We start from the raw sequence: 13,514 nt of genomic DNA on the forward strand, positions 1-13,514 counted from the left end.
TACCCATGCCTGCTCCATAATCCAGAAGGGTCCACACTTGTCTCCATCTTTGCGCTGTGCTGTGTAGCCCTGTGTGTAAACATCAGGCGCCCACATGCTACCTCGTCAGTGTCCGCAGCAGGGCTGGACAAAGTTTCTCTCGCTGAGGTGGGAGCTGAGGTCCGCATGGGGTGACAGGCCTGACCACATCTCTCTGATCTCATCTGCAGAGAGATGGGAAAGGCTCTGCCCAGGGGCCTTGCTCACCTAAGGTCATTGATCCCCCCAGGTCTGTGCCAACCTGGTGAATATTCCGCGGATGGCTTTGCACCCTGCCAGCTCTGTGCCCTGGGCACATTCCAGCCTGAAGCTGGCCGTACTTCCTGCTTTCCCTGTGGAGGAGGCCTCCTCACCAAACACCTGGGAGCCACTTCCTTCCAGGACTGTGAAACCAGAGGTGAGGACTTGGCAGCTTGCCTCTTTCCGGAATTGAATTTCCCCTTTTGAGAACCGTGGTCAAGCTCCAGTCAAGCTCAGCCGAGGTGCCCTGTGTGGGCCCCAGTGGCAGGGAGGACAGGTCCCCACGGCCACTCGTCCCTGCTGGATATGCAGGGAGCACAGGAACTCCCTAGACATGGTCCTCCCCTTCGAACGGGGCTGACTGCAAGACAGCCGGGGAGATGGGCAGGTTTAGTCCACAGGCTCCCTCTGCTCCTTGCTTCTAGGCCTCCTCTAGCTCCTCACCCTTCCCTAGAGTTCCCCACTCCAGAACAGGCCCTACGCCTTCTCCAGAGCCTCACCCCGCTGCCTTCTGCAGGAGCCCAGCCCCAAGCCCAGGGTCAGCTCTGCGCCCCTCCAGGCTCCCAGGCCTGCTGTGCATGAAGACAGAGCTGTGAGCGTTCACGCCCGACGACATCACGGACAATGAACTCAGAAGATACACCCATACCTCGTTCCCTTTGTGTTTTTCTCAGTGTCATGAGTCACAAGTTGCACCCAAGCTGGCTGTTTAGGGAATTAAATGTTGATTAGCCCCAGAGTAGTAGGAAAGCAGTACTTATTTGGGCATAGACGTTTCTGTCCCAAACTGCAAAAGCTTTCGTGTTACATCTGATGAAAATAACAGTCTTTTTTTTTTTTCTTTTCGTTCTCTCCACCCTCCCCCACCCCTACAGTTCAATGTTCACCTGGACATTTCTACAACACCACCACTCACCGATGTATTCGCTGCCCAGCAGGAACATACCAGCCAGAATTTGGAAAGAATAATTGTGTTTCCTGCCCAGGAAATACCACGACTGACTTTGATGGCTCCACAAACATAACCCAGTGTAAAAGTAGGTCTCTCTCTAAGGCTTTTCACAGTCCTTGATTAAGAGGGCAAGCACCTGGGTCCATCTAGGGGGTGCGGGTTGGCAGGGGTCCCTGGTTCATTCAGGACCGCGGAGCCGTTGTTAGCCCTCCTCAGGGCTCTGCAGCTCAGTGCTGGACCTGCAGGCACTCACCTGTATTGGTGCAGGCTACTTCTCCAGGCACATGCACAGGCTGTACTTGCTGTAATTTGCTCCCAAGGGTAAAATGTCAGTTCAGCCCTGTTCAACAAGCACTGTTTGAGGACCTGTTACGTGCCAGGCAATGCAAGCAGAATCAGTACCTGGCCCTGCAGCAGCACAGGCTGAGGGACTGCAGAGGAAAGAGCTACTCCCTCTGTCTGGAGAGACGAGGAAAGGTTTTGATGGGGAGAGTTGGGGGAGAGTGGGAGAAAGAACTTCACGCCCAAGAGAGCAGCTGGCAGGAAGCACAGACTCAGAAAGGTGAAAGGCTTTATGGGAAGAGACCCCTGGACCTGATCATGGAATGTGCTGCAGGGAGTCTGAAGCAGACCAAGAAAGGAAGCCTTGTTGACTGAAAAAAAAAAAAAAGCACAACCTAAAAGTTGAGAGTTATGTTTTATTCGGCTCACAAAACTGAGAACTTAAGCCCGGGACACAGCCTCTCTGATAGCTCTGAGGGACTGCCCCAAAGAGGAAGGGGAGGAACCAGGATATATATGAATTTTTGCAACAAAGACCAGGTAGTCGGAACATCAAGATTACTGTTAATTAAACAAGACCCGATATCTCAAGGTAAGGAAGTTAGCGCTTTTCTGTGTAAGGGAAGATACAAGAGTCTGGGCTCACTGAAATCGTTCCTTTGATCTGCACCTCAGCTATCTGGGGCCAGCATCCTGTGCTTTCTCATCCTGAGTCTCCTCAGGGTGCATCATTTGGGGTGGCTGCAGTGTGATGGCTTGATGGTCGCAACATCCTTTGTTTACTGACATGGCAGGCAACGTTTTTTCTTTTTTTTAATTTTACTTATTTTTATTTATTTATTTATATTTTTGGCTGTGTTAGGTCTTTGTTGCTGTGCGCGGGCTTTCTCTAGTTGCGGCGAGTGGGGGCTACTCTTCGTTGCAGTGTGTGGACTTCTCATTGTGGTGGCTTCTCTTGTTGCGGAGCACGGGCTCTAGAGCACGGGGGCTTCAGTAGATGCAGCGCATGGGCTCAGTAGTTGTGGCTTGTGGGCTCTAGAGCGCAGGCTCAGTAGTTGTGGCGCACGGGCTTAGTTGCTCTGCGGCATGTGGGATCTTCCTGGACCGGGGCTCGAACCCGTGTCCCCTGCATTGGCAGGTGGATTCTTAACCACTGCGCCACCAGGGAAGCCCAGCGTTTTTTCATTGACAGTCTTGACTGCCAGACTAGGGAGCTTAGTTTGTATTCTGTAGGAATGGGGAGGTAAATCATTAAAGGACTTGCTATTTGGACTTGGTTTGTTTGCTTCTTTGTTTTTAACTATTGTGTAAAATTCTCTAGTAAAGGCCAGCTGACAACCTCAGCTGGTTCAGCAATGTAGGGGAGCAAGAGGCCTCCCCAAACTGGAAGAGTAGGGGATTGAAGGGGGCAGTGAATCACTTGAATTTATGACTGGAAGCTTATCTGGTTTTCTCTCTATCCCAACGAAGCCCTTTTAACAACATCCTCACAAGTAGCTGTCTAGTCTCTTTTTCGTTAAATTAAAAAATTTTTTTAACATCTTTATTGGAGTATAATTGCTTTGCAATGGTGTGTTAGTGTCTGCTTTATAACAAAGTGAGTCAGCTATACATATACATATATCCCCATATCTCCTCCCTCTTGCGCCTCCCTCCCACCCTCTCTATCCCACCCCTCTAGGTGGTCACAAAGCACCGAGCTGATCTCCCTGTGTTATGAGGCTGCTTCCCACCAGCTATCTATTTTACATTTGGTAGTATATATAAGTCCATGCGACGCTCTCACTTCGTCCCAGCTTACCCTTCCCCCTCCCCGTGCCTTAACAAGAAGCTTACTGCCGCTCATAATATCCTAGTCTTTTGGTAGATTACACTTGGGAAGTTCACAGTGTAAGAAGATTCTTTTCCCCGTCAAGATGAAATGTTTCCTTGCCTTCCCACCCCTGGTCCTTGGAGCTGCATGGCACAGTTCCTCAGGTAGCCGGTCAGGCTCGGAGACAGTTTTCTTGACTCCATGACTCTCTCCTCTCCCTCTTCTCTTCCAGGAACAAAAGGCTGTTTTTTTGTTTTTTGTGTGTTTTTTTCCTACTGGGAATAATAAATCCCAGTTACAACTAGAGAGGCCAAAGGTTATCCTTCAACATCTTCTCTTGAACAGGTTCACCTGACAGTTTTAAACATTAAGCTCCTTTAGGGCAAGAATATTTGTTGGATGAATGGAGATTCAGTGAGTGAAGTGTGGCTGAGGTGGGGTGTGTGTGTGTGTGTGTGTGTGTGTGTGTGTGTGTGTGTGTGTGTGTGTGTGTGTGTGTGTGTGTGTGTGTGTGTACGCACAAGTGTATGCTCCTTGCCTTTGGTGCCAGAGGTGAGTATCCAGCATGACCTATACTGACTGATAGCTGAATGGAGTTCTCTTCCCCACTTAAAAATAAAACATGGTCTTGACCAGAGAGGAAAGTGAAAGAGTATGGCTGTCATGTCTTCATCAAAGATCTCTAGGAAAGGGTCAAATATCCTTTGCTGAGCAGTAAGCTCTATTCTCCCTATTTTGACAGACCTACAAGTTCTGTGCCATGCGTTCTCCTGGCACTTGGACTTTGTAAACAAAACAGTAAAAACTAAAGTTATCCTTTTGTTTCACAAACACCTGTCCCTGACCTTGAATGCCTTCAAGTTAATGAGAAAATGATGCCCTGGGAACCCAGAGGGGTGGGCTCTGTGTGGGAAGTTAATGTAGTCGGGCTCCCAGTGGGGGCTGTGGGCACTACAGGGCAGACTCATTCCTGCGATGATGTCATTTCCGGGGGCAATAGGGTTCTCCTCAGCCAAGCGGGGGCTGGCCATTACATCATTGTTATTATTATTTTTTGACCATGACATTATGACAGCTGTGCTGTGCCTTTGTAACTCACGGCATTTCCTCTTCCAGACAGAAGATGTGGAGGGGAGCTAGGTGATTTCACTGGATACATCGAATCCCCAAACTACCCAGGCAATTACCCTGCCAACACAGAATGTACCTGGACCATCAACCCACCCCCCAAGCGCCGCATCTTGATTGTGGTCCCTGAGATCTTCCTGCCCATAGAGGATGACTGTGGAGACTACCTGGTGATGCGGAAAACTGGTGCGTCTCACCTGTCTGCTCCTCTCCCCTTCTGAGGCCAGCTGGAAAGCCTGATGGCACGCTGCCTGGCTTTATTATTTAAAACATTTTTTATGGAAGTATAGTTCATTTACAATATCATGTAAGTTTCAGGTGTACAGCACAGCGATTCAGTCATATATATGTGTGTGTGTATATATATATATATATATGTATATATATTCTTTTTCAGATTTTTTTCTCTTATAGGTTATTACATAGTATTGAGTATAGTTCCCTGTGCTAAACAGTAGGTCCTTGTTGGTTATGCCTGGCTTTAAATGGGAGAAGCAGGCCTAGAATGCCACCTCGTATTAGAACAGAGATGGGACATGAGTTTCTAGAGTTTGCCAAGAAAACAAAATTTAGACAAAAACCACAGGTTGAGGCCTCCTGTTGAACCCTAGAGGAAGCGATCCTGCGGGTCAGTCTTCCCTCTGTGCTCATTGGGAACCCTCTTCCACAAGGACACAGAGTGTCAGTGAAGCTCATGCAGGGCTGGCTTCAGGACCCCAGACACTTGCCTCACCCTGGGAAGCAACTCATGGCTTAGGGACTGACCAAGACAAAGGGCGTGGTCCAGCCAGGAGGGACCCGCCTCCCATCCTGATGCATGACCCAGTGTCCATAAAAGGATACTGTCACCAACGCAGCTTAGAGGCAGTGTCATGAGGGGGCTCTGCCTGGATCTGAATCCCAGCTCCACCTCTTACTAGTTCTATGATCTTGGGAATACGTTCGGGAACTTTCTGTGCCTCAGAGTGCTCATCTGTTAAAATGGGGATAATAATAGTTGCTACCTCATAGGGTTATCATGAGGAATAAATGCATTTTTATTTGTAAAGCACTTAGAATAATAATGACACATACTACTTAAGTATTCGCCATTCTTATTAGTGGTTACAGTGTCTGGAGTCAGGTGTGGGTTTGAATCCTGATCTTTCCACATACTGGCTGTGTGATCCTGGGCAAGTAATTAATTTCTCCGTAAATGAGATAACCACTGCACCAACTTCCTCTGGGTTTGGGGGGTGGGGGCTAAGTGAGATAAAAGTCTATAAAGTGCAGAGCACACTGCCTGGTCTAAGGAACCATGCAGTGAATGGCGGAGATTATTACCAGGTTGCAGCAGGTTGGCCCTGCAATGTGAGAGCCCTGACCTCAGCTCCTGCAGTGAGTGCTGCACCCTGGGCTGCTGCCATTTGCCAGCCATGGGCCTTGCAGTTAGCCTTCCCTGGGGCCCACAGTCACAACTGTGGCCCTTACGAGGACTCAGCTGGTCCTGAAGAGCCCTTGTACATAACTTGTTTTGTGGTGTGAGGATTTGAAAAGATGAGTGTTTATTATCTGCAGGCTCAGTGATGAGTCTTGAACCCCGTCCCCTCCAACTTCCCTTGGCAGCTTCGTCCAATTCTGTGACAACGTATGAAACCTGCCAGACCTACGAACGCCCCATCGCCTTCACCTCTAGATCCAAGAAGCTGTGGATTCAGTTTAAGTCCAATGAAGGGAACAGCGCCAGAGGGTTCCAGGTCCCATATGTGACATACGATGGTAAGCACTGTGAAGCTCAGGCTGCAGCACGCATAAGAAGGTTCTCTGCTCTGAGCAGAATCAACTCCTGGGCCAGCTGGTAGACTGCTGACAAGCACGCATGCTCAGAAAGGCAGGCAGGATACGGAGAAAGGACATCGCTGACTCACAGGTGCCAAGGTTTAAACAGGCATTTGGGGATACTGACTACAAGGATGAACAGATGTTTTAGAAAGTAAATGAATGCGAGCATAGTTTTGTGGGTCAGAACATGGGCGATGGCGTCAGCCAGGTTGGGTTTAATCTCTTCTGCAACGTTGTGGATGTTACTTACCATCTCTAGGCTTCATTTTCTCAGTGTGTAAATAAGGATAATCGTTAGACTTAATGTGAGAGTTCAGTAGGATAATCCATAAAGGACTGGGTGCCGTGTGTGGCACATAGTAAATACTCAATAAATATTAACCTACTACAATTGCAGCTTTTTTTTTATATAGAATCCCAGGGAATGAGGAAAAAGACCTGAGTTCTGGTCTTGTCTCTGCCACTAACTTGCTGTGTAACTTTGGGCAAGTTAGATGACTTCCCTGGTTTCATTTTCTTCTTGTTAAACAAAGGGGTGGCCTGTGTGAGCCCTGGGGCCCTACCAAGCTCTGAGACTTCGGTGACAAACATTGACTAGGAACACAAAATGAACTGGACCTTGTCCTGGAAGACCTCATAACCTAGCAGGGAAGAGTTATCTGTTCATCGTGAACTTATTCATTCATCCATGCCACAAATATTTAATGAGCATCTAGTATGCCAGGTATTGGGTGAGGTGCTGGAGACAACACGGTTAGTGACAGAGATACAAAAAAGAATATGGTGTCATAGATGCTACAACGGGGCATGTACAAGGCTCTGTGTGAGACAGAAAAAGGGGCAGCCATTCATTTTGCATGGGTTTTTGGAAAGAATAGAGCAAAGTCTCAAGAGATTTGGGTCTTGAAAGAATATGTAAGTTTTCTTATAAATGGGAGGAAGAACACTCAGGAAAAGGGAATGACATAGGTCAAAGGATGGAGTACCTGGCATGTTGGGGACTAATGATTTTGCCAGTTGGTAGGGTGCATGGGGCTCAGCAGTGAGAGATGAGATTAGAAGCAGGTGGGGTTAGGCTATGAAGAGTCTCGAGTGCCAAGCTCAGAAGGGTGGACCTAATCTTAAAGGGAGCCACTGAAGGTTTTTAGGCAGACAGGTGTGAAAAGTAGGTGTTTTGGAAAGACGATATTCTATGGAGTTCCTAAAAACACCTCACATAGTTTATTTCTAACATGTGACAAACTCTAGAATCATCATCCTGGTGCCTGAAACCATGTCAAACACTAAGACAAGGGCCCTTAGTCTCAGACTCCTAGGTGGACACACATGGCTCCCAGGTGGCTCTGCTGGGATTCAGAGCATCTTATCTCCCCAAAGGCAGCCAGCCAACAACCTCCCCCATCTAGGATCAGGAAGGAGCCAAAAAGCCACAGAGACTCCAGAACAAATGTCACCAAAGTTCACACATTTCAGTCAGGCTGTTCTCAACTCTGTGACACATGAAAACGTCTTGATTTTTTTCTTTAATTCAAACAAAGGGTTGTAGCTTGAACCAGGGGAAATGACATATAACCCTGGTTAGGCCCACAAGAGTGTGTCTGAAATGTATGGACACCAAGGGGAGAAGAGAGGGTGCAGGTGGGATGAACTGGGAGATTGGAATTGACATATATACACTAATATGTATAACATAGATAACTAATGAGAACCTGCTGTATAGCACAGGGAACTCCACTTCGCTGTACAGTAGAAACTAACACAACATTGTTAAACAGCAATACCCCAATTTAAAAAAATATTGTGTCTGTCACAGCAGAAAATAGTTGAAAACTGCTGTTTTGGCCGTGCAGAAGCCTTTTAGCTCTTCACCAGAGCCTATTTAATTTTTTCTTTCAACCTATATTTCAGACAGTTTTGATATCTGGTTCCAAGCCCAGAAGAACAGCAGTCACATTGAGAAGGGGCAGCTGAGGCTGCTACAGACTAGCCCGCTGGCCTGGAGAGCAGGGAGCACCGTAGCTGCGGCTAACATGTGCTGAGCTTATGAGGACCAGGCATATGCCAAGCGCCCTTGACACGGCACGTTCCTCACAGCCACCCATGCAGTGGACACGACTCTCCTGATGTTACAGATGAGGCCACTCTGGCTTAGAGATTTAAGTAACTGCCTGAGAGCACAGCAGGACAAAGTTGCAGGGGTCTTTGGGACTCTTGAGTTCTTACCTACAACACTGGAGTGCTTTTCTCATGACAGTTGGAGCAAGTGAGGAGACACAGTAGTTCTTTTTTTTTTAATAAATTTAGTTAGTTAGTTTTGGCTACACTGGGTCTTCGTTGCTGCATGCGGGCTTTTCTCTAGTTGCGGTGAGCTGGGGCTACTCTTCGTTGTGGTGAGCAGGCTTCTCATTGCGGTGGCTTCTCTTGTTGCGGAGCACGGGCTCTAGGCGCACGGGCTTCAGTAGCTGTGGCATGCGGGCTCAGTAGTTGTGGCTCGCGGGCTCTAGAGTGCTGGCTCAGCAGTTGTGGCACACAGGCTTAGTTGCTCCACAGCATGTGGGATCGTCCCGGACCAGGGCTTGAACTCATGTCTCCTGCATTGGCAGGCGGATTCTTAACCACTGTGCCCGACACTGGGAAGCCCAACACTGTAGTTCTTAAAAGCAGAGGAAAGATTTTTTAAAAAGACGGTGGTTTGGAAACATTTGGGATAGTGGCAAACAGCTCTCTAGAACAGTGACAAGCGTTCCTAATGGTGAACTCCTCATCAAAAGGAGCTAATTCTCTGAGGTAGAGACTCTGCAGTAGAGGAATTCAAGATTAAAAAAAAAGAAAACGTACCCTCATTCATATTTTATAGATTTTGTATTCACGAAAATGAAAGGATAAGAAGAAAGAGACCACATGAAGAGAGGACCAGCGATATTGTACATGTATTAAATTAGTAATTATGAGTATTATCCTATGAATTTCCATTTCCCATCACTTGAGCAGGAGAGACTTTTTCTCTCACACAGTTCCAGTGATGTTCTTATGATTTGTTTGGATTTGTTGCACATAATATGCATACAAAGAGACATTCTTCTCTGCCTGGAATTTAAAAAAGATTGTGTTTTGCATATGCTTGATTTGAATTATGACTGTAGGAAATAGGCTAGACTTTGAATGCATCAAGGTAGGTGAGGACTAAGAGTTGAGCAGCATGAAGGTCACTGGTGACCCCAACAAGCAGTTTTGGAGGAGTGCTGGGGGCCAGAGTCGACTGGAATGGGTGTGAGAGAGAAAGAAAGGAATCGAATTGGAGATAGTGAGTGCTGACAATTCTTTCAAGGAGTTTTGCTACAAAGGGGAGCGGAGACGTGGGATGGAAGCTGGAGGGAGAAATGAGGTCTAGAGAGGGTTTTTTTAAAAAACATTGGAGACACAACAGCGTGTTTGCATGCTGGTGTGAAAGACCAGCAGAGAGAAAATTTCATCACGTAGGAAAGGAAGGGCAGAATTAGTGGAACAACGTCCTTGATTTGGTGAGAGAACATGGAGCTGGTAAGCAAAGTGGAGGGATGGGTCTTGGCTGGATATACAGAGGTTCATCTGAGGGAGGAACAGGAGAGATGGATGCAGATGCTGGTGGGTGAGAGGAGGTAGCGGGTGAGTCTGTGGAAGTTCTCTCTGATTGCCTTCTTAGTATCAGAGAGGTCATTGTTCTGGTGGCAGCTACAGAAGGGGCATTTCTCAGAACCTTATTTGAAAAATGAAAGAGTCAGCCTGGAAAGAACTAAAGCATACAAATGCAAAATATGTCCTTTATTCAAACAGAGGACTACCAGGAACTCATTGAAGACATAGTTCGAGATGGCAGGCTCTACGCATCAGAGAACCATCAGGAAATACTGAAGGTGAGTATGCACCCGAGGTGGCCACGGCAGTCACCCCCAGGGCTCGCCAGGCGCCACCGAGGAAGGGTTTCCTCTTGCTACCTTTCAGACACTGAGCCTGCTCTGGGCTGAGGTCAGTTTTATATCTTCACCAGACTTAGGTTTTTTTTAAAAAAAACTCAAGGGGCCATTTTTAGTGTTGTCAAATAAAGTAGTATTTTTTAGTTTGGAAATGTGTGGAGGAGCAGAGGGAAACTTGTTTATCAGAAATCCAAGCCAGCGGCAACTCATGTTTCCATGTTCATTCTCCAAATAGTTGAGGATTCTTGGCTCCTTGCTCATCCTTCCAGCCTGAAGTCCACCAAATTTTAGATACTTATAAGTATAAATAAACACTGGCCATATCACTAACGCTACAAATATTCCCCAAATTCCAAAGTTACCACGTGGTTTAGAAAAACAATTTTTTACACATTAAATTTTTAAAATAAAAGTAATATGTGCTCTTTATAGATACTTAGGAAACAAAAATTGGGACTAAAAAAGATAAAAATCAGAGGAGACAATTTTCACAAAGCGTTTTTCAGCTGATCAACCTACTGCCTAACAGTGGGACATTATAGTTCCATTGGCAAAATGTCATAATGTTAAAATATTTTGGCCCAGTAACAAAATTCTGTTCTTTTCAGGATAAGAAACTGATCAAGGCTCTGTTTGACGTTCTGGCCCACCCCCAGAACTATTTCAAGTACACAGCCCAGGAGTCCCGGGAAATGTTTCCAAGATCCTTCATCCGATTGCTCCGTTCCAAAGTGTCCAGGTTTCTGAGACCTTACAAATGAGCCTGCCCACGTGCCACTCAGCACAGCATTGGGCTGTGGGCTGGTGGAACACAGCGATCTGCTTCTGCAGCCAGCATAGCCGGATAACGCTGCCTCTAGTAGCAGTGCCTGGTTAGAGTTCAATTTTTATAGATAATACAGATATTTTGGTAAATTGAACTTGGTTTTTCTTTCCCAGCATTGTGGATGTGGACTGAGAACGGCTTTGACTCTTACTCGCTTCTCATTGCTGTGGGCACATGTCTTGGATATGTCAAGGGCTGGCTGAGCGGGACTTCAGTCAGCTCAGGTGAGATGCACGTGTCCTTCTTGGTCCTCACTCCTCCTTGAGGGGGCTGCCTTGTCTAAGACTTCAGCTTCTTCCAGCATAGTCCTCCCTAAGGGAGCCCTCTGCATTCAGGTGTCGGCTCCGACCAGGCAGAGCAGGAAAGGGGGGAGGGAGGGAGGGAGAGTCCTCCAGGCATCATCTACCCACCCGGGACCTGGGAGGACTCGGTGACTCCACAGCCTTCTCCAGCCTGTGTGACCTAAGTTTGATCCCAGAAGCTTGAGTCCTAAGCAGCGATCACTAGAAATTACTTACAGCAGAAAGAATTAGAAATAAAAAGGTAGAAACTAAGCACTTCCACAGACATCGTAATGTAGACCTATCGATGGCCTTCCCTGTTGCCAGTTTCCACCTCAGAGCAAATGCACAGTGCTTGTCTTACACCTTCAGCTGTGCCCTCAGGGCAGCACTCTTCTGGGTGCTGCAGTAGAGCCTGGAGAGTTCAGATAGGATGTGATCTCCTCGATGGATGAGAATCCATCCATCATGAAAAGGAGATTTCACACACCCCGAGTCAATACCGCCAAGGGTTCTCCTTCCTCCGTGGGCTTCCCAGCACAGGGCGTGCGAGGTCCAGGTGCGACGTGGTACAGACCAGCCTGTCATGTTTGCCTTCCTTCCCCTCGCCAAGTTCAGAGCCTGACTGGGGTCCAGGGGCACGGGCTGCACGGCTCAGGGTGGTCTCAGGCCCTTAATGGTCACCCACTGCCGGAAGCACACAAATCCCGGCCTCTTAGTACCGCAGAATCATCTCATTTTCTCTCGGCACAGTGGGACCTCACAGTCACTTTCTCCCACAGGAATTTGATTTTTCAATATTATTGAATTTTTAAAAATTGAAATCTATAGGCAAAAATCTCATTACAGTGAATAAAAAAGACTTCTATCAAACAAGCTGCCATTTCCCTAATGAATGGGCTGACTACACACAACCATAGTGTTTTATTTCAGTAGCAAACTAACTCTGCACACAATCAATTCTCTACACCAAAGTACCAAAAGAAAAAAAAGATTAACAAACATTTTTGAAGAAAACAAAGATTATTTCATTTATTGTTGAATTCTCTTTTCACCTCAGTGTTTTGTTTTTTAACCTATTAATAACATTGAGTTTTTAAAAGCCCAATCGAACTTCAAAAAATTTATTTGGATGGTCCTAAATACCCATTTCTAAGTCTCTCTTCAAAAATTTGAGCATCTTCGTTTTAAAAAATAATCATTAATACAAGTACTTGGAATTGGTGATGCCGGAACTTGGCTTACATTTCTGAGTCTGACCCTAAGATGAAAATTCAAATGTAATACAATGTGAGTTAATGACCTGACCGATGGCAGCAGAACTGCGCCACCCCGTCCAAGCATGTTAGTAACTTTGTCCTTAGGACTGTCTGATTCTGTATTGCTGGTTTCACAAGAAGGCTAGGGATGGCAGTACACTGGGGGTTGGAAGGAGGCTGCATAAACCTGGTCTCTGTGAAGCATCCTTCAGGAGCTGGGCCATGCCTGAGCCACTGAAGCCCTCCTGAAGCTTCCTCTCTATACCCATCAACCACTCTGAGAGACTCTGTGGTCCTGTTGGAAGACTGGATGGCAGGGGCTACTGTTGCTACCTGTTAAATCAGTAAATAGTTATCAAACATCTGCTCTTTGCCAGGCACTGTTCTAGGTCCTAGGGATGCACAGTGACAGGACAGACAAGGTCTTGTCATTTTAGAGTTTACATTTTAGAGGGAGGAGACAATGAACAAATCAACACGGAAAGTATCAACTAGTAGTAAGTGCTATGTTGAAAATTAAAATAGGTTAATATAACAGATGATGGTGTGGCTTCTTTAGGTTTGGGAATTGCGGAGGTTTCTCTAGGTAAACGGTATTTCAACTGAAAAATAAATGGCAAGAAGGAACCAGCCTTGGACAAATCGGGGGAAGAACATTCCAGATAGAGGAAAGCCAGGTGCAAAGGCTATCAGGCAGCAACAAGCGTGTGTGTGGATCATAGACTAGTGAGAAGGCAAGTGGTATGAGATGAGGCCAGGGAACTGGACAAGGGCCAGAGCACACTGGGCTTTGGAATTCAGAATGAGGGTTGTGGGTTTAATTCTAAATATGTCGTGCAGCTTTTGGAGGGGGTTTAAACAGAAGAGTGAGGTGACCTGATTTCTGTTTTTAAAAGATAGCTCTGGTTACTGTATGAAGA

General features: G+C 46.7%; 1 protein-coding gene across 4 annotated transcripts in view; it reads left to right on the plus strand.

Moving 5' to 3' along the window:
• The window catches only part of SCUBE2 (signal peptide, CUB domain and EGF like domain containing 2), a 64,515-nt gene extending 53,367 nt beyond the window's left edge, over window positions 1-11,148 (plus strand). For all 4 annotated transcript variants that reach the window (XM_060159708.1, XM_060159709.1, XM_060159710.1 and 1 more), the window contains 6 exons: window positions 269-436; window positions 1,155-1,316; window positions 4,443-4,640; window positions 6,060-6,212; window positions 10,089-10,168; window positions 10,837-11,148. In XM_060159708.1, the coding sequence (XP_060015691.1) occupies window positions 269-436; window positions 1,155-1,316; window positions 4,443-4,640; window positions 6,060-6,212; window positions 10,089-10,168; window positions 10,837-10,989 (914 nt within the window). In that variant the 3' untranslated portion in view covers window positions 10,990-11,148. The remainder of the gene's footprint in view (window positions 1-268; window positions 437-1,154; window positions 1,317-4,442; window positions 4,641-6,059; window positions 6,213-10,088; window positions 10,169-10,836) is intronic.
• The last annotated feature ends 2,366 nt before the right edge of the window (window positions 11,149-13,514 follow it).

Source organism: Lagenorhynchus albirostris, chromosome 9 (genome assembly GCF_949774975.1).
Source record: "Lagenorhynchus albirostris chromosome 9, mLagAlb1.1, whole genome shotgun sequence".
In the NCBI taxonomy this organism is placed as follows: Eukaryota; Metazoa; Chordata; class Mammalia; order Artiodactyla; family Delphinidae; genus Lagenorhynchus; species Lagenorhynchus albirostris.